At 41.0% G+C, this 19,489-nt stretch overlaps 1 protein-coding gene across 1 annotated transcript in view; it reads left to right on the top strand.

The window, feature by feature from the left end:
- The window catches only part of kcnq1.1 (potassium voltage-gated channel, KQT-like subfamily, member 1.1), a 298,840-nt gene that overhangs the window by 35,438 nt on the left and 243,913 nt on the right, over nt 1-19,489 (top strand). The window contains exon 2 of the mRNA XM_034184774.1: nt 8,263-8,353. Coding sequence (XP_034040665.1) covers nt 8,263-8,353 — 91 coding nt within the window. The remainder of the gene's footprint in view (nt 1-8,262; nt 8,354-19,489) is intronic.

The raw sequence follows: 19,489 nt of genomic DNA, 5'->3' as shown, positions 1-19,489 counted from the left end.
GGCCGATTTCTACCGCCGACACCCCGATAAACCTGGTCGGGCGCCAGGAGGCACCCGTTGAGGGGGGGGGGGGTCCTGTTGTGTGGGCTGCCTGAAGAGGAGGTACTGCTGGCCCACCACCACCAGATGGCGCCCTGCCTGGAGTGCGGGCTTCAGGCACGAGAGGGCACTGCCGCCACGGACACAGCCGGGGGTGACAGCTGTCACCCATCATCTCATGACAGCTGTCACCCATCAACACTTCATCATGCTACTCCATAAAACCCGGACGTCATCTCCACCTCGTTGCCGAGATATCATCGACCTGTGAAGGTAACAATCTCAGCCGTATAAATAACTGTATCTAGTAGACTCATTTTTTGCAGCTGTTTTTTCCTGTGGAGTGCACTATCTGGAGATTGGCGTGACCGGCGACAGCTTCGCTTTACACCCCACCAGATAAGTGCTGTGTGACAGGAGCTGCACGAGTGTGGATGAGAGGTGGAGGTGGAATCTCCACCATTGCTGTTACTGGGTGTGCACACACCCACATCTTGTTGTTTCTGCTTCTTGCCAGCAGTACCAGATCTGACATTCGGAGACGGTGGCCACCTGGGGACTCGGGACTTGGCGGCTCCAGTGTTCTCCGGGTTCGGTGGCGGAGGAAATCGTGTGGTTCCGGTTCTTCTCAGGACAGACATCTTCTATCCTCGAGCCTGCCCACACGTCACCCTTGTGATTGACTGTTTGCAAAATTTCACATTCCTCTGTATTGTGGTTGTGCTCATTCACAACAGTAAAGTGTTCATATTCGACTCTTTCATTGTCCGTTCATTTACGCCCCCTGTTGTGGGTCCGTGTCACTACACTTTCCCAACAGAATTAGTGCATTATTCAACATTAAAAGATATATGTTATATTTTAACTTTGTACAAATGGCAGAATTTACATTAATGGAGTTATTCTATTGGTATTAATGTTTTTATAAATCAAAACCATAAGTCAATATGACTTTATTTTTCAAGACCTCCGCATGACCGGACCTCTATAATTGATACAGGGCTGGCTTTACGGCTGCTCTCAGAGTGCCTCTGTGATGGGAGTGCTGTAATAAACAAGAGCTTCCAGCACGAGCCGAATGTTGAAAGAAAAAGTGTGGTCTCATTCTTTAGGTCACGGGGTGCCTCTGTCTGTGCTTGGAGCGTTGTAGAGCTTCCAGCAGGGGCAGACTGTTGAAAGAAAAAAGTATGGTCTTATTGTTTGAGTCTGTTATTTTTAATATTATTAAAAGCTATTAAATTTGTTTTACTAGTAGTTGTAAATGTGCCAGAGATAATATTGGAATTTATCTGTTATCAGTTATCTGGAACTTCCGATAAATTTTTGGGTGGTTTATTGTTTTATCTTTATCGAAGATAACTTTTCAGTTATCTGATTATCTGTTATTGAAGTTAATTTTTTGGTTACCTGTGCCCACCACTGTATATATATATATATATATATATATATATATATATATATATATATATATATATATATATATATATATACACACACACACACACACACACATATACATATATACGCATACACTAATGAATATTACTGTACAAGTTTACAATTACAACTGACAACACAAAACTCATCATACTTCATTAGATACATATATTGACAACATCAGTTTTTTATATTGATTTTTAAACTGATTGATATTTGGGCATCATTTGAGTTCATCCATCAGGTTATCCCATAATCTGGGGCCACACATGGAGACACAGAAACCTTTCGTGGTCGTCCGAGTGACAGCAATTTTAAAATGATAACAAGCCCTGTAAATTATATTTTCCCTCTCTCTCAGTAAAATATTCTTGAATTCTAAATGGCACTTGTTTATTTTTCACTTTGTACATTGATTGTACAGTCTTGAATGAAATCATATCATTAAGTTTTAATATTTGAGATTTAATGAACAATGGGTTGGTGTGGTCTCGATAACCTGCATTATGAATCGTCCTTAATGCTCTTTTTTGAAGAATGATGGTTGCAATGTAGTTTTGTAATTGTTGCCCCAAACGTCAGCACAATAAGGCAAATACGGTGCAACCCATGAACAATACAAAGTGTGTAGTGCTCTGCAATCAAAAACATGCTTTATTTTATTTAATACTACAATACTCTTTGATACCTTCATTTGAATATGCTAAATATGAGCTTTCCAATTAATTTTTTCATCAATAATTACACCTAAAAATTATTCTCTTTGATATGTTCTATGTTTACCCCATGTATATTTAACTGAATTTGTATGGCTTTTTTTTTTATAATTTCCAAATAACATTAATTTAGTTTTAGACAAATTTGATGATAATTTGTTAATATCAAACCATCTCTTTAACTTTATCATTTGTGTTCCTAAATCAGATAATAATTGTTGCAGATTTTCCCCTGAGCAAAACAGGTTTGTGTCATCTGCAAAGAGCACAGTTTTAACCAGATCTGAGACTTTACATAAATCATTAATGTATAAAATAAATAATTTTGGGCCCACCACAGAACCTTGTGGTAGCCCACAAATAATGTCCAGACATAAAGAACAGTATTCCCCGAGTTTAACAAACTGCTTTTGGTTTTGTAAGTAGTTTTTAATCCAACTCAGAGCAACCCCTCTGATCCCATACAGTTCCAACTTTTGAAGTAATATATTGTGATCAATTGTGTCAAAAGCCTCTCTTAAGTCAATAAATAAACCTAATACTATTACCCTTTGGTCAACATGTTTATTGATCTCTTCTATGGAATCGAGCAATGCCAGTGTCTTGGACCTTTTTGCTCTAAAACCATATTGACTTTCATCAAGCAAGTTGTGTCGATCTATAAATTTATCCAGTTTGCTGTTGTAAAGTTTTTCCAGTATCTTTGAAAATTGTGACAATAGAGACACAGGCCTGTAGTTAGTAAAAAGATGCTTGCTACCAGATTTGAATAAAGGTATCACTTTTGCCACTTTCATAATGTTAGGAACAAACCCAGTTTGAAATGATTAGTTAAAAATATATGATAATGGTTTTGCGATTTCAGTAATTATTCGCTTTACTAAGGACATATGTACCTCATTATGATCCGTTGACTTTTTACTTTTACATGTACTAACTATGTTAATAATTTCCCTTTCATCTATTGGGCTACTACATTGTGTGCAGATTTCTGGCGATTAATTGCTGATTTTCCCATGTACTGTGTGGGATTTCAGCTGCCAGATCTGACCCAACATTACCAAAAATTTATTGAAACTATTCACTACTTGGCTCATGTTATATTAATCTTTGTTGTCATAAGTAAAGTATGTTGGATAGTTATTTGATTTGGGTTTATTTGCTATAATAATATTCAATATTTTCCATGATTCCTTTATATTGTTTTTATTATTGTTTAGTAATTTTCCAAAGTATGATTTTTTTTTACAGTTCCGCATAATAGTTAGTTTATTTTTATAGTCCTTATATTTAACCTCTGCCTCTCTTGATTTTCTTTTAATGAATTCTCTGTATAGCATATTTCTCTTTTTACATGCCTTTTGAAGACCTTTTGTTATCCATGGGTTAGCTTTATAGTTATTATTTTTATTATACTGTATAATTGGACAATTTTTGTTTATATATTGAGAAATATGGTTTCAAATTCAGAATATGCTAAATTCGCATCTTGCTTATTGTAAATGGGATTCCAATGCTGTAAAAGTAAACCATTTTTTAAGGCAGTGATAGCTTCTTCAGATTGCAGGTGCTTGCAATATTGTTTTTTCTCAGTACATTTTTTATTAAACTTCAAATCAGTTACTATAAAAATTGGTAAATGGTCACTAATATCATTAATTAATAAGCCACTTAGTGTTTTGGTATCGATATCATTTGTAAATATATTATTAATGAGAGTAGCTGAATGTGAAGTGATTCTTTAAGGCCTAGTAATTTTTGGATATAGATTTAGACTGTACATAGTGTTAATGAAATTCTCAGTTACTATATGCTGATACGGGTTTAAGAGATCAAAGTTTATATCTCCACAAACAAATACTCGCTTATTACACATCTGTGAACACAATTTCTCTGTCCAATTTTGAAATTCTTCAATTTTAGAGCCAGGAGCTCTATATATGCAGCTAATAATTATATTTTTGCCTTTTTCCATACCTATTTCAATTGTGATGGATTCCAAAAGATTTTCACCAGCCGCAGTCATTTGATCTTTAATTTTGTAGTTAATCCTTTTGTCAACATACAAAGCAACTCCTCCTCCTCTATTTCATCTATTCAGATGATTAAATTCATAACCTTCCAGATCATAGTTTGTGTCATCACCTTCTGTAAGCCATGTTTCCGTTATGGCAATTATACTGAATGATTGACAAAATTGTTTTAAATAGTCTTTGATACTCCCCAAATTTTTGTAAAGACTCCTGCTATTAAAGTGGATTATTGACAATTTCCCATCACTTCAAATGCAGTTATTGTATTGTTCCTCTGTGTAATACTGACAGTTACTATCTATGAAGGAATAGAAATGATTGTCCGGATCTATCTCATATTCCAGATCCTGTATATGATGCTCAGTATACTTAAAAGGTTGTAATTCCAGATTCTCGTAGCCATGTATCATCTCAGTTATACTATTACTGTTCAGAAGCACCGATGAATGGTCTGTATGTTTGTCAGTCATTATGAAAGTTGGTTGTGTTCACTTACCATGTTTTAGTCATATTTTGCCAATTCCTCCATGCTTCTGATCAGCAGCACTTTGGCTTCTTCTGGGGACCCGTTCAATTTGATGAATACTTTACAGTTTGTAGTCCATGTGTTTTGAATTTTTTGTTGTTTTCTCAAGTATCTTGCCTTCTTTGCAGTATCTGCGTTGTGCTTAGTGAGATGTTCATTTATGTAAACATTGGATCCTTTAAGTTTATATCCTTGTTTGAGCAGAGTTGTTTTCTCAGTTCCTGTTGACAAACCTCATGATGACTGTAGGTTTGTCTGATGAATTCTTCCTGTGTAACGGGTGACACGCTTCAATAGTGTTTACATCCAGATCGATCCCCTTTGTTTGTAAAAAAGCAGCAACTTGTTGCTCTGTGGAGCATTCATCTTGTTCATAACATAACATAAAGAGTAAATACTTCCACCCAGCAACCTATGCAAAATTCTGAAATTAAAATATCGGAACATCCTTTCACTGTTTTTTTTTTCACCATCTTATCAAATCCATAAAATAGGATGTTGGCCAAACTTGTTTCCAGTGCAGACGGTTCCTTGTTCAAACCCCACCTCTGCCCGAAGTTGTGTCAGAAAGGGCACCCAGCATGAAAGTTGTGCCAACTCAACATGCAGATCCACCTCAGATCTTCTACAGCGACCCTGACTGCCAAAGGGACTTACTTTTATATCAAGCTGGCAAAAATATGTATTTTTAAAGGGACCATATGAATCTTCAAATTCATTGTTCAAATTTGACACAATCTTTCTTAATGAAACAGATAAACAGGGGATGATACTTCAAGACTCTGTAATTGCTCCTGTTTTGTGTGTAGGTATTTTTATTAACATTATCCTAAAAGGTTTTCATCAGAGTAACGTTTATCACCCAACAATGAGTTTTACTGCAGAACAGGATCCAAAAAATACATCATACGGACAAATCAGACTGTAAAACATTTACTTCTGTCCGCTTTCATCTTCTCTTGGACTCAGGCCTCTGACAAATTTTGGATTTTTAACACATTATATAGGTTTGAGAATTTTTAATTTACAGCAATTCCTGTTTGTTGATTGTACTTGGGTTTTCAAGTTAGCAAAAAGAAAAAAGGCAGGACTGGGGGATAGCAATGTACAAATGGTGAATCACTGATGTAATCAAATACTTATGCACTGCAGATCCACCTTACATATCGAGCTAACTAAAATGTATTGTGTATATTCCATATTTCAACTAAAATTCCACACCAAATTCTGCCAGGAGAGCGCTTTGTCAGATGAACAAGCATGGCCAATATTATGTTTGTCGGAATGCCCACCCCTCCTTATATTTCAATAAAATGTCAGATTTCATCGCCATTAAAAAAAATACAAATAAGTCACCCATTTTGTGCAAAGCTCTCATACTGTAAACTCTCAAACTGCTGTTACTGTCATGCCACTACTAGCAGTGTGCACTGATGACATCATCACAGGTAAGATCGAAAGCGACAAGAAACATATAGTGAAAACTCTTTACTTTATTTTATTTATTTACTGTTGAAGTACATATAAACACACAAGCCCTTAAAATCACTACAATACTGAACAATATCCCGTCATATTTTCGAGCCTTGAATAAAATAAGTGATGAAAATTGTGAAAATAGCAGATCCATGTGCTCAAACCACATCACATTGCAACATGTGAGTTGTGAGCTTTTAAATTTGCAATTAATGTGTGACATCCTTTGATCAAAGTATAAAATAGTGGTTAAGTGGTTTTTAATAAAAGCAGCTTATCAGTTAATCGGGATATGAATATAGTATTGTTTTCCAATACTTTAGATAACTAGATTTAATTGTAATACACCACACTATGTAGGGTTTGCTATCAGGTACAGTATGTTTGATTTGAACATTTACGTAGATGTAAATCTCTTAGACTTGTAAGTGCAACTGGAAATTGGGGGGTTAATTTATATGAAAGGCTTTGAATGAGTGTTTTTCCACACCATGCTGGCACACACCTGCAATCATCACCACCAGTCTCCTCCTGCTCCTGTACCACCTCCACAACAGCAGGATCCTCACTATCACTTCCACTGTCTGACTCTGACACTACCTGCTGCTGCTGAGAGGCACCTGCAGATGCCCCTGCCAGGCTGGCCCCCACAGCAAACATCTCTGAAATGTATCTGTTCTGAGCAGAATCAGTTGTGAGAGCCTTTTTTTTTAATTTTCCTTCAGTTTTTCTGCATCGCCTTTCTGTTTTTTTCTCCATTTTGTGACATGCTTTGTTTTTCGTGTTCTGCTGTGTTTCTCTCTCTCTCTTACATCATGATTGCTCATTAATAAAGGCAATTAGATGAGAGGGGTCTAGAACATGCATGGGTGGGACTATGATAGGGCCACAGTTTGGTCAGGTATTCTTTTGACAGGCAAGCCACTAGGCCTATGCTGTGTGTGCAGGCTGGAGCTGAGCTCTGTAGGCCAGTGCAGGTCTCTCTCTGTTGGACAGGAGAGTTATACATGGCATTGTGCCATGAAAAAAGTACCCATCGGCCCATTATTGATCAGCCCACCGGGAAAAATCCCAGTACCCCCAATAGCCAATCCACCTTTGGGGGTGGCACAGTCGATTAGTGGTTAGTACAGATGCCTCACAGCAAGAAAGTCATGGGATCACTTCCCACACTTTCTGTGTGGGGTTTGTACGCTCTCCTGTGAATTCAAAGAAATTATACATTCACTGACCTAACTGCAACTAATTTAATGCTATCCCCCACTGATGTGGTCTTCACAGGTCTTAAAATAAAATCTCTGAGACCGAGACAAGTGAAAATGTGTTTCAAACCTGAGACCTTCAAAAAGTGGTTTTAACTCTAATGGAAGTCAAAGAAGAAGGATGCTACCATCTTTTCAGTTTTTTGTTAGTTTGCTTCTAAAAGCTCGGGAGAAATGTTAGACCCCTGTTGTGGGTGTTCGCTGTGTTTGTGGCATAGTGTTCCTGCGAACTGAAGCCTTATCACATTGAAATCAAATATCTTTGCCTTAAGTAAGTTCCAAGCCTCTTTTTGACCCTGCAGCTGAAATGCATGTGACCTTGAGGAAAATGTTAAGGAACAACTTAGCGCTTGTTGATTTATGTGCGGGCAGGGGGGGTGTGCAGGAACAGCATGTCTGTGCTTTGCATTTATAGGTTTTGAGTTCAACAGGATCACAGCTGTTTCTCTGGAGATTTGTCCTTGGATGTCGCTCAGTTTCTCAAATTCATTCAGTACGTTTTTAGACAAAAACATAAAATGATGTTCTTCTGTCGTGAAGCTTCTTTTGAAGGTTGCTCATAACTCTGTGTCTTGTTGATGTTTTGTGGCACAAATGTAGAAGATTGTTCTGACAAAATTGTAGAAAGCTTTAATTCATTTTACCATTAAGATTGAATGTTATCAGCTAATGTGACTGAAATCTTAGCAAAAAATAAACTGAGAAATAAGATTTGCAGAATTCACTCTTTTCTTTTTTTTTTTTCTTTTTTTTTGCTTGTTGCCTTTTTGCAGGTTTCTCATCGTTCTGGCGTGCCTCATCCTCAGTGTTCTCTCCACCATTGACCAATACCAGGCGCTCGCTCACACGACACTGTTCTGGGTGGTAAGTGTTTTGTATTTGCTACCTCCACCAAGCAAAGTCGGATGCGTATTTGTTCGTCAGTGGGTTAACGTTAAAAAAATTAAAATATTTCAATGGACAATTTTTCAAGTTGCGCTACCGAGACTTCTGGTTAGTGAGCCTCTCGCTCGCGTGTTTGGCTTCATTACATACATCTGCTCAGCTGTCAGATTTCCAGGGAGTGAAATGGCCACTGGAGGCAAATTCCACACTGTATCAGAAAGTAAATTTTGTTGTTGTTGTTATCCCACAAAGGAATGAGAAGGAGTGCTGCAGTGGTGTGAATATCGATCTAAAGTCCCGGTCACACGGCACTAACAAAGGACACTGAAGCCAAAACGAAACAATAAATCTGGACTTACATCGACTTTCAGAGACATCATTTAACCATCGTCCAACTTCCTTCCTGGATGAATCCCGACGACAACTTCAATTTGTCCGTATTCCGTTTGGCATTCTGTATTGATGGCTCCTCAATGTTTGCGTAATTCCCGTACCGACAGTGTTCCATTTGACTGTCATCTAACTTCGTCCAACCTCCCAAGTCCGACATCTTGCACGAACATTATTACACACACACACACACACACACACACAAATGGCTGTGTGCCACAGACAGCTGTGCGCACGCTCTCATGCCGTCTTTGGCTGGAGAGGCTGCGCACACACATCGGACTAAAAAATCATACATTGTGATTTCTGGATTTTTTTTTTTTTTAGATTATGTCTCTCACAGTGGACATGCACCTAAGATGAAAAATTCAAACCCCTTCATGATTTCTAAGTGGGAGAACTTGCTAAATCGCAGGGTGTTCAAATACTTATTTTCCTCACTGTACACATACATACAAGGTCTGTTAGAAAAGTATCCGACCTTTTTATTTTTTTTCAAAAACCTGATGGATTTGAATCACGTGTGCTTGCATGAGCCAACCTTGAACCTTCGTGCGCATGCGTGAATGTTTTCACGCCTGCGCATGCTTGTAAGCAGCTTTTGTGTGAGGATGGGTGTAGTCTCTCGTCATTTTTTCTTTGCAAGGAAATGGCAGAACGACTGGTGCAGCGCGACTGCATCAAATTTTGCCAGAAACTGGGCGACAGCCAGGTGGAAACCATTCGGATTATTCAGACGGCTTTCAGTGACGATGCTATGGGCATCACACAGATTAAGGAGCGGTACAACTGGTTTAAAGACGGCCGCACAATGATGGAGAGTGAGCCGCGCTCCAGTCGGCCATCAACATGCTGAAATGACCAGATCATTTCCAAAGTGAACGCTGTGGTGATGTGGGACCGTCGTGTGACTATCTGAGAAATTGCAAAACAAGTGGACATCAGCACTTTTTCGGCACATTCCACTGTGACAGAAGATTTTGCCATGAAAAGAGTTGCAGCAAAATTCATGCCGATGGCTTGGGCACGAAGCTGATGGCGGTGCAAAAGCGCCACCGTGTTGAAGTCTCACAGGACATGTTGTGACATGCCCACCTCTTCCACCATTCAGAAAATTCAGATGGCTTTCGGTGGCTTTTCAGTCGTGTGACTATCCGAGAAATTGTGGAAGAGGTGGGCAATGTCAAAATGGACCAAACTGTCTGGTGCCCAGTGGCGGAAAAAAAAATTAGAGGAGCAAAAGTGGGACCAATTGAGGTAGAGTAAACATAATATGAATGACAAATTATTTTTTTTTCCGTTGCATTGCATCAGTGTTAATGTGCCTTCCTCCATGGTTGGCTATTTCCTAACTCTTAAGGCATTTCGGGGTGAGGTTTCCTTAACTGACTTAGCCCAAAATAAACTGTGTTTCGTTGAGGTTGAAATAGTTGGTTGTGGAGGCTTTGAGTGGAATTTCTCCCCGTCATTTTGATATGTATTGATGGTCAATGTTAGTAGCCTGCTGATTACATTTTTATTCAACTTAATCTCAACGGGGGGCTAGAAGGGGGTGGGGGTGGTTAGGGTTACAAGAAGGGATGCACTTATGTTATGGTTAGGGTTAGCGTTAGGAGAAGGTGGGTTAGAAATAGTAAAATAAAAAGTGTCACGAAAAGGTCACTCCTTTCATGATGGGGGCTTGAAAAAAGCATGAGACTGGGCTGGAAATGCCACGTGGTTAAGCAAAGCTAAAGTTTTCCCTGCTTGTAATAGCTAAAAAAAAACATGCTGTAACAGAGGTGTAAGATTATTTGTTTATTTGTGTTACATACAGTTCATGTTGTGTATGTTTATTTACATCAGTGGTGTCCAAACTATTCCAGAAAGGGCTGAGAGGGTGCAGGTTTTCTTTGCAGCCACTGACTCCATCCAGCAGGTGATTTCACTGATGAACTCATCCCACCTGCTCAAAGTGATGTTAATCAGTGAAATCACCTGCCGAAGTCAATGGCTGTGAAGAAAACCTGCACCCTCTCGACCCTTTCTAAAATACTTTAGTCACCACTGATTTACATACATCATTAACCCCCTCAAATCAGTGGTTCATCCATGTGTCAGTGTCTATATATTGCAGAAGAGGTACCTAATGGTGTCACATTCTCATCTTTTCAGATGCTCTTTTGAGGTATCTAAGCACAAATCATGTGGTCTCAAAACAACTCTCATATGATGTCATAGATGAGTTTGCTGCAAGGAAAACAAGGAGAGTCAAGCTGCAGCAGGTGATAATGAGGGTGAGATCTTTTTTAGGTTTCTAGTCAGAAGGTTTCTAATTTGTTCTACGTGTTCTAAACTGTTTTTATTGACTTGTCTGACATTTTATTCTTAAAAAAACAGATTGAATTAGTTTCTTGTGTGAGTGTATATGTAAATGTGGAATTTACTCTGTGCGTGTGTGTGTGTGTGGGGGGGGGGGGGGGGGGGGGGCACCATAAAAAATCTTGCCTTTAGGGGTGGACCCTGCAGCTAGGTGAAAAGTGAGGATGTCCTAGGACTTCCCCATCCATGGGAGTCCTCAACACTGTGGCACCTGTGTGCTGGATCATACCCAGAGAAATATGCTGCATGGTCAAACTGTCAAAACTGGCATTCCCTAACATTAAAAATAATGTCCGGAGTAACCACTTGTCATTCCAGCAGTACCCAAGGATCTTCTGCAGAGGCCTACTACCAAAGGCATCCTGATGTTGCCTTCAGTCACTGGTTAGCATCCATGTCTCACAACCATACTGTAAGACAGGAACACCAGGGGCCTCATGTACAAAGACTTGCGTGGATTTCCTACTAAAACATGCCGTACGCCAAAATCCTGAATCTGGCATAAGTACAAATATATTAAGATGTATCAAAGTGTGCGTAGCCATGAATCCATGCACGTTCTGTTTGTACATCGCATTGAACGTGGAATTAAGCGTGGAACTAAACTCCTCCCTGGCCATGCTCAATTTAAATATGCAATTTCATGTAAATAGGCCCTTGGAGCAGGTATTTCCCATGACATCACATGAGACATCATGAACACAGGAAAGAAATTATACTATAGATGACCGGAAATTACATGGAGACATGCAGGGACAGTTTATTCAATACCCTGTTATACAGATTAATCATGAAACTGGAAAAATGAGCTACAGAGCTTGAGTGTGTGAGGCTGATGCACAGAACAGAACACACACAGTAGCGTTAAAAAGGTGAGGCACTCCTCCGGTGACAACGTGACATTCACAATTTACACACGTGTTTATTGACAAATACGGAACACAGGAAGCCTGTTAAGAAGCTCTGCAGCTCACCATCAAGCAAAAATTTTAAAAAACATTAAGAATAATAAAAATGTATTTGAATGTGCACATCCCCAAATGTGCCCGTGCTGGTTTTTGTTCGGAACAATTACACAAATAAACTATGTAAACACAAGCAACCCCCCATCACTCACCGTGCCAGGCGCCTGATGCACATTCGCACATCACATATGATTTGAATATTGAATGAATGAAAATGTTTCTATTGACAACAACAAACTCATCATGTGATGGCGCCTTTATTGCAAAATGTGTGCAGTTAATAGCTCCGATTATATTCGGGAAACCGGCTCTCACTGCTAACTGTGCTGTAATGTTGGAATGTACACAATAAAATCACCAGTGTTATATTAACACTGCCAGTGTACTACTCTGGCCAGAGTAGGACCATATGTACACTATCAGTGCTAATGTAACACTGTCAGTGTTAGTTTTACACTGGTGATTTTACTGTGTACCTGTATGACATTCGGATGATTGGGTTCCACACAGCTGGTGGCTTGGTGCAAGGTAACTGGCACACTCCTGACAGATCAGCCAGCTCATGCTGGAATGCCCCTGATGCCTGGATGCCCAGTGTGGTCAGCACCTGTGGGCACACAGACAACCCCTGGGTCCACATTGTACTGTGCTCTGGGCTGGCTGCAGTTCTGTGTACATCTCCAGTAACAGTGGCCTTGGTAATCAAAATCAGTTTATGAGCCAATTATCTTCATTTGGAAGTAAATCCTCGCGTTCCCTGAATACATGCTCATGTCAGATTGCACCATTTGCAAGGTCCTCTGATGCTACAGCAGCCATTGTTAGTGCCATTTTACACATCACTTTGCGCATGCTTTTATATCCACACATATAATTGCAAATACGTGGGTGTGTTAAATGTTCATCAGTGTGTCTCTGATGTGCACATCACTCTGATGACTTCTTGTTTTCACACTATTAATGGTTCCATGCGTCACCTGTACATGTCGGAGATGGAACAATAGCTGTAGAAACATGTGTACGCCAGCCAGGATTTCCGCGTGGCGCACTGCACATTTCCATGGTCATTTCACTTTTGATACATCTGAAAGTTGCCGTGGAGTCAGACGTACGCCAGGTTTTTGTGCGTACGCACACTTTGTACACGAGGCCCCTGGACCCCAAAGACTGAGATCTTCATACTACTGCAAAGCTATCAGCATTGTCAAACACCTCTGACCAGCAGCTCTGTGACCCCAAAAGTCCGAAAACCCAGATACCTGAACATCACTGCCGACATAAATAAACTTTTCTATAATTTTGAGACATTCACCTCAACCAAATAGACTTCTGATGGCCGAGTCCACCCAGAAAATCTTTGAAAGCCTGGAACTCAAGCCCCTCTCGTGTGTGTGGGATGAGTTAGTGGCAGCCATTGAAGTGCTATACTTGCCGGCACTTGCCACAAATACTACTGACGGCCAGCGTGTGACTGTGGTGTGTGCGCAGCATCTACATGCTGTTCAGCGGTGTTTAATTTGCATATAAAATCTGTGGGTTGTCTCCTCCTTCCTGGCCTGTGTTTTGTCAGCTTTGTCTCTGTCCCACCCCCATGGATTTGGAGTGATCAGTTATGTATGATGCGTATCTGAAAGACACAGGTTTTCCCCCGATAGACAGTTTATGTCATGGATGCAAGCCTGTAATCTGCACTCCCTCTGTTCTCTTTTGAACTGATTTTTCCTTCAACTTTGACCATCTGTTCAGCACTTCTGGCTCATCTGCTGTTGTTGTCAGGCATCAGCACCTGCAGTTAATCCAGTGCTGAAAGGTTTAGAATTTATTTTGCATTGGAGGCTAATAATCATAATTATAATAACAAATTAATTTTATTTGTTTCTGACTCAACAACAGCTTTGGCAAAAGCCTTGGCATGTACTTGTTAATATGCAGTGAGTACGTCCACCCCTTCCAGGTTATCACATTAAATGTCATCACCTTTTGTCAGGTTTTCGAGGCCTTAGATCATTTATTGCATGCCGAGCCTGAAATAGTGGCAGCATATCCTGATTTAGTGAACATTAAAACACTATTTTGGCAAGGTCAACTCCCATCTTACCTTGAAAATCAGCCCCACCTCTTCATATCACCCTCTCTAATGCTGCTATAACACTTCCGGATTCACTTGCATTGGAACCTCAGCTGTTGCCAGTGGCACCGCAGCACACGCCCACTCCGGCTCCACGCCACATGTCTACACAGACACTGGCCAAGCCATGTGAGCCAGAAGGCAGGGCGCCTCGACCGGTAGACACACCAAAATCCTTCACGTCTCATCCGGTCCCGGTGCCGGTTCCTAGAAAGATCCACCCATCTTAGCTGCTGTCCTCGGCTCCCGCATTCACCTCAGCCAATAATTCTGAAGTGCTTTCGTTGCCCATCTCCTTTGGAGTGACCACATCAGCAGAGTCTCTTACAAAGCCATCAGGAAAACCCCAGCCACCGCCATGCTCAGTGCCACCTGCCAGAGCCACCACGGCGAATCAGCCTCGAGACAAAGCAGGACCGCCCACGACGATCGAGGAACCCATGGTGGACGTCACACTAGAACAGATCCCCAGAGGGGGTGCACATCACCAGCTGCCTCAGCTGTGAGCTCTGCAGCATGTGCGATATACGGCGCAGAGCGCCTCATCTTGCTTAAGCCATCAGTCAAACCTTGTGAAGAAACCACGCTGACGGAACCATCAGCGGGACTGCAGATGGGGCCCATGACTCCCCAGCTAATCACCATATCTGTGCCCCAGGATTCACCTTCTGCCCCGCCCTCATCCACAGAACCTGTTACTGTTACCTGTTAATCTCCACACCTTGGCTCTCATCTGTTGACGCGCTGCCGGAGACGTTTGGGATGCATGCACCTTCTGAGCCACCAGCACCACCCACGTCTCCCGAGCCACCAGAAGGACCTTTAAAAGAGGTCACGGCTTCAAGTGTTGTACTGCTCGCAAAACAGATTTCTCTGACGTCGTCACGGGTGTCCGGGAAGGCACCTGCGCCGTGCACCACCACAGAAGAACCTGTTAAGTTTGTTTCACTCTCTGCCCTCATGACAGTGCTGTATCCAGAGGGGGACTCTGACAACATTGCTGGTAGGACAGTTCTTGTGCTTTTTTGCTTCATAATGTGGTTTAATATGATTCTCCTCCCGTTATGCCGGCCTGAAAAGCAAGGTTTTCTCTCCAGTCCTTTCATTCCTTGGTTATCTCAAAATAATGTTTTTTGGGGTTTAACAATATTTTTACTTTATCTTATTTAGCTGCTTTGGATTTCTTAGAGACAGGCATCATTCACATTCTTATTTGAAATGGAGCCACCACGCGCGTTTTGGTTTTGTGAAGTTTTTGCCCTGGTTTTCTTTTCAAAATTTGACTGCTAAAAATGCTTGGGATACATTTCATGGGAAATTTCACTACTTTAAAGCCTTGATTGCTCTGTTTATTCCTCCATATGGGTGGTTAATGGCTTGCTTTATTGGGTTGTGTGTCGGTTCCAGTCACTTATTGTTCAGTTCTACTCCCATAAAAAGGTTAAGAGTAAACCATTGATTTTTCATGACCCCCTTAACTTTTCATGTTGTTGTTTTCTCTCGTTTTGCTGCTCCCTTCTGAGAACAGATTTTCCCTCAGTCAAGTTTGCCACTAATTTTTCCTTCTGTTTGTTAGTCAGTCATGTTTTGGTATATCTTTTGAATATGTCTTTATTTTGCATTCTTGGGTATGGGTATTACTTCAGTTCAGCTTCCAAGGTTTATGATTGATTCAATTTTTCCTCCGTGGTTTTTGTGGGCTGGTCATTTTTCTGTGGTTCGTTTTTTGTCGCGAGTGGTTAGTCGGTTCTCATGTCTCATACGATTGACTGTTCTTTCCTCTGTTGGCTGGGCACTCGAGCCCATCAATTTCTTGTGTCCATGGCAGGTTAGCAGGTCTGTGTCCCCTGAGGTGGTTAGCTGTCCGGACATTGGGGGTCCCACGTCGGTCCCTGGTGCGCTTCCTCTTCCTGCCACCAGTCCTGGCACATCGCCAGGCCATCCCCCTCTCGTAGGCCGAGTTACTCATCAGGACTGATCTCCTGACTTTCCAGGGGTTGCTACAGGTGCTTCTGGCCATCTCCCTGGGACTACTGTGTTTTCTGTTTACCCCCATAGTTGGCCTCTGGCCTTGTTGTTTCCCTGTTGCCCACCTCACGGTTGCCCTCTGGATGCCACGTTTGCCCGTTTGCCTGCCTGTCCAGTGGTATCATCATTGTGCTAGATTGCCCCCTAGTGGGGGTTGGTTAGTCACGGGCAGTTTTTCTGCCCCGTCCGCTGCTCTGGTTGTGTGTATGTGGGTTTCCTGGGTGCAGGTCCATCTTCTTGGTTGTTTTTGCCCTCCTGTCTTTCCCCCATCCCCCCACCCATTGTTGGCTTGGTCCGTGGGTTCTGGGGACCACAAGTGTCGGTCCCTTGGGGTGGGGGTACTGTCATGTTCCTGCCCATGATGGGTTCATGTCCTGAATCTTGTGTTTTATGTATATGATATCAGGTTGCCATCATCATGCTTCAGTTATGTTTTGTCTTGTTTTTATTTATTTTTGATGTATCATGGGCTTGCCACGTATTCAGTTTTGCTTTATTGTTTATTATTTGCTTTCACTCGTGGTCCTTTAGTTGCTTTAGTCTTAGGTTCATTCTGTTTATCACATTTATTATATTGTGCTTTAGTCACAGGATTTTGTTGCTATTTATTTTCAGTGCTTCTTTTCTGTTCAATTCATTATTTATTGCACTTTCTGTTTATCAGTTATCTTGTTTCATTAATTGCATTATTCTGTAGTCATCTGGTTTGTTTATTCTGTCAGTAGTTTATTTTTGCTCATCTCATTTGTGATTTCAGTTATGCCTTAATGTCAGGTTTTGTTTGCAGTTCTCATGTTCATGTTCTGTTCCTGATCCTGGTTATAGTTGCATTTTATTCTGTCCATGGTTCTGTTTTGATTGCCCCTGCACCAGCTCTTGTGTCTTTGTCTGCCACTATGACTTTTTTTGCTCTGTGTTTTCTTCCATTTCCACTCTTGCACCTGCTCACATGTCTTTGTCTCTTTCATCACTCCACTCTGTGTTTTCCTGCCTTCACTTTCTTGCACTGTGCACAATCTTTGTCTTCCCTGGTCACGCCCCTTCCAGAACCTTCATTGACAACTGCATCTTGTTTCACTGATTACACCACCAGTTATTTAAGCCCTCAAGTCTCACAGCTCACCGCCAGATCGTTGACTTTGTCACTTTCCAGCCTCTGTCTCATGTCTTGTTTTGTCCAGCTTATCAGTATTTTGACCTTGCCTGTTTTTGACCTCAAGTTTTGTCTTGCCTCTGATTGCCCGTACGCTGTGTATTTTGACCTGTGCCTGCTTTTGACTACGCCTCTGTTTCTTGTCTGCCTGCTACCTCGGCCATGCTGCTGGACCACACGTGTACCGACTACCTGACTGTTGAGACAATTAAATCCCTTTTTGAACTCTATCAGTCGTGTGAGTTTGCAGTTGTGTCCTACAGTTTGTGCCACGCTTGATACCTTTCAAGTCTCCAAATTAACATGGCATAAAATAAGAATGTACCAAATGCATGAAACAATGTTCCAGATCAATAGTAAAATCAGGTTTGTGTTGCTTATTTATTCTGCCATATACCTGTCTGCCACCTGCTGGTTATGTCTGGGAATGTTGCAAGTTACAATGTCATCATTACATGCAAGAGGAGCAGATGTAGTTGAAGCCTAAAATGAGTTTGGCAGTTTTTTTTTATTATATATTTATTTATATGTTACCCCGTGTCAGCAAAGCAGAGACAGCAGAATATTGTTTTCACTTATGTGTGTGTGTGAGAGAGAGGACATGATCAGCGAGACAGATTTCCTTCAAACTTGGTGGGAATATTACTTGGATAGATATTGAGTGGTGACTAGATTTTGGGATACTTTTGGTAAAATGTTCAAACAAAAGTGTTATGGTTAGGGGTTCGGGTGGAACTGAACCGTTTCAGACTATGGACCCACATGCAGGGAGCTGGACACAGAGAGGAGCAAGCTGATTTGAAACCACTTTTTCAAACACCTTTGATAAAAACGCAAGGTTTGAAACAGGTCTGTAATTTAACGGTGTATCAAGTCAAGTCTAGGCTGCTTTAACAAAGGTTTTACCACAGCAGATTTAAAACACTCAGGACAAATTCCTGAAGACAGTGAATAATGTAAAATTGATAAAATATATGGACGTAGTGTATTCCAAAGCTCTTTTATAACCCAAGAAGGAAGAGGTTCCAAAGAACAGGTTGTTGAACATGCTGATGTAACAATCTCTGACAATCTGGCAATGAAGGGAGCTGGAAATCCATCATTCCCTGTCCACTAATAATAGAAGGTGTCAGGGTGGGGCACAAACCAGGTGGACACAAATGCGAACTCTCACAGCAGATGCGGTTAGAATAAGGTTCAATGGTAGTAACAGGCAGAGATTTGGTACACGGGTGGTCCAGCAGGGAAGCAAAGGTACAGACAAGATGTAAGGCTGAGGCTTGGTCAAATAAACAGGCTGAGGTTAAAATACATGGCGTGGTGGGATTCAGAGGCAGAGACAAAAAACATGGTTGAAGGCAAAACAAGGTCAAACACCAGCAGGCAGATCAACAAGCAAAACAAGGCAGGACATGAGAGCTGGAAAGTGAAATACATTCAACAATCAAGCAAGGGACTGTGAGACTGTGAGGGCTTCAATAACTGGTGGTGTGATTAGTGAAATGAGATGCAGGTGTCAGTGAAGGTTCTGGAAGGGGGCGTGACTAGTGAACAGAGATATGCATGAGACAAGATAGTGAAGGCAGGAAAACAGAGTGGGATGATGAAACAGACAAAGATGCGTGAGCAGGTGCAAGAGCGGGAGTGAGTGAAAATGCAAAGCAGACCGAATCAAAGTGTGGGAGACAAAGACACAAGAGCTGGAGCAGGGGCAGTCAAAGAACAAGAGGCAATAACAGAAACCATGGACAGAATGCAGAACAACTATGACCGGTAACAAACTAAGCCTGAACATAAGAACTGAATACACAAATGAGAAGAGCAAAATAAACAACTGAAAAACAGAGAATAAACAAACCCCGTGACTAGAGAATAATGCAACTAATAAAACAAGATAATAGATAAACAGAAAATGCTATAAATAACAAATGGAACATAATCAAGTAAGAAGCACTGCAGATAAATAACAAAAACCTGTGACTAAAGTATAATATGAACAATGTGATAAACAGAATAAAACTGAAACTAAATCCGCATAAGTGAAAGCAAACAATAAATAACACAGCAAAACAAAATACGTGGCAAGCACA

The sequence above is a fragment of the Thalassophryne amazonica genome, chromosome 2 (genome assembly GCF_902500255.1).
Source record: "Thalassophryne amazonica chromosome 2, fThaAma1.1, whole genome shotgun sequence".
Taxonomy (NCBI): Eukaryota; Metazoa; Chordata; class Actinopteri; order Batrachoidiformes; family Batrachoididae; genus Thalassophryne; species Thalassophryne amazonica.
The sequence above is the reverse complement of the archived record's forward strand: the minus strand, read 5'-3'. Positions and strand labels throughout refer to the sequence as shown.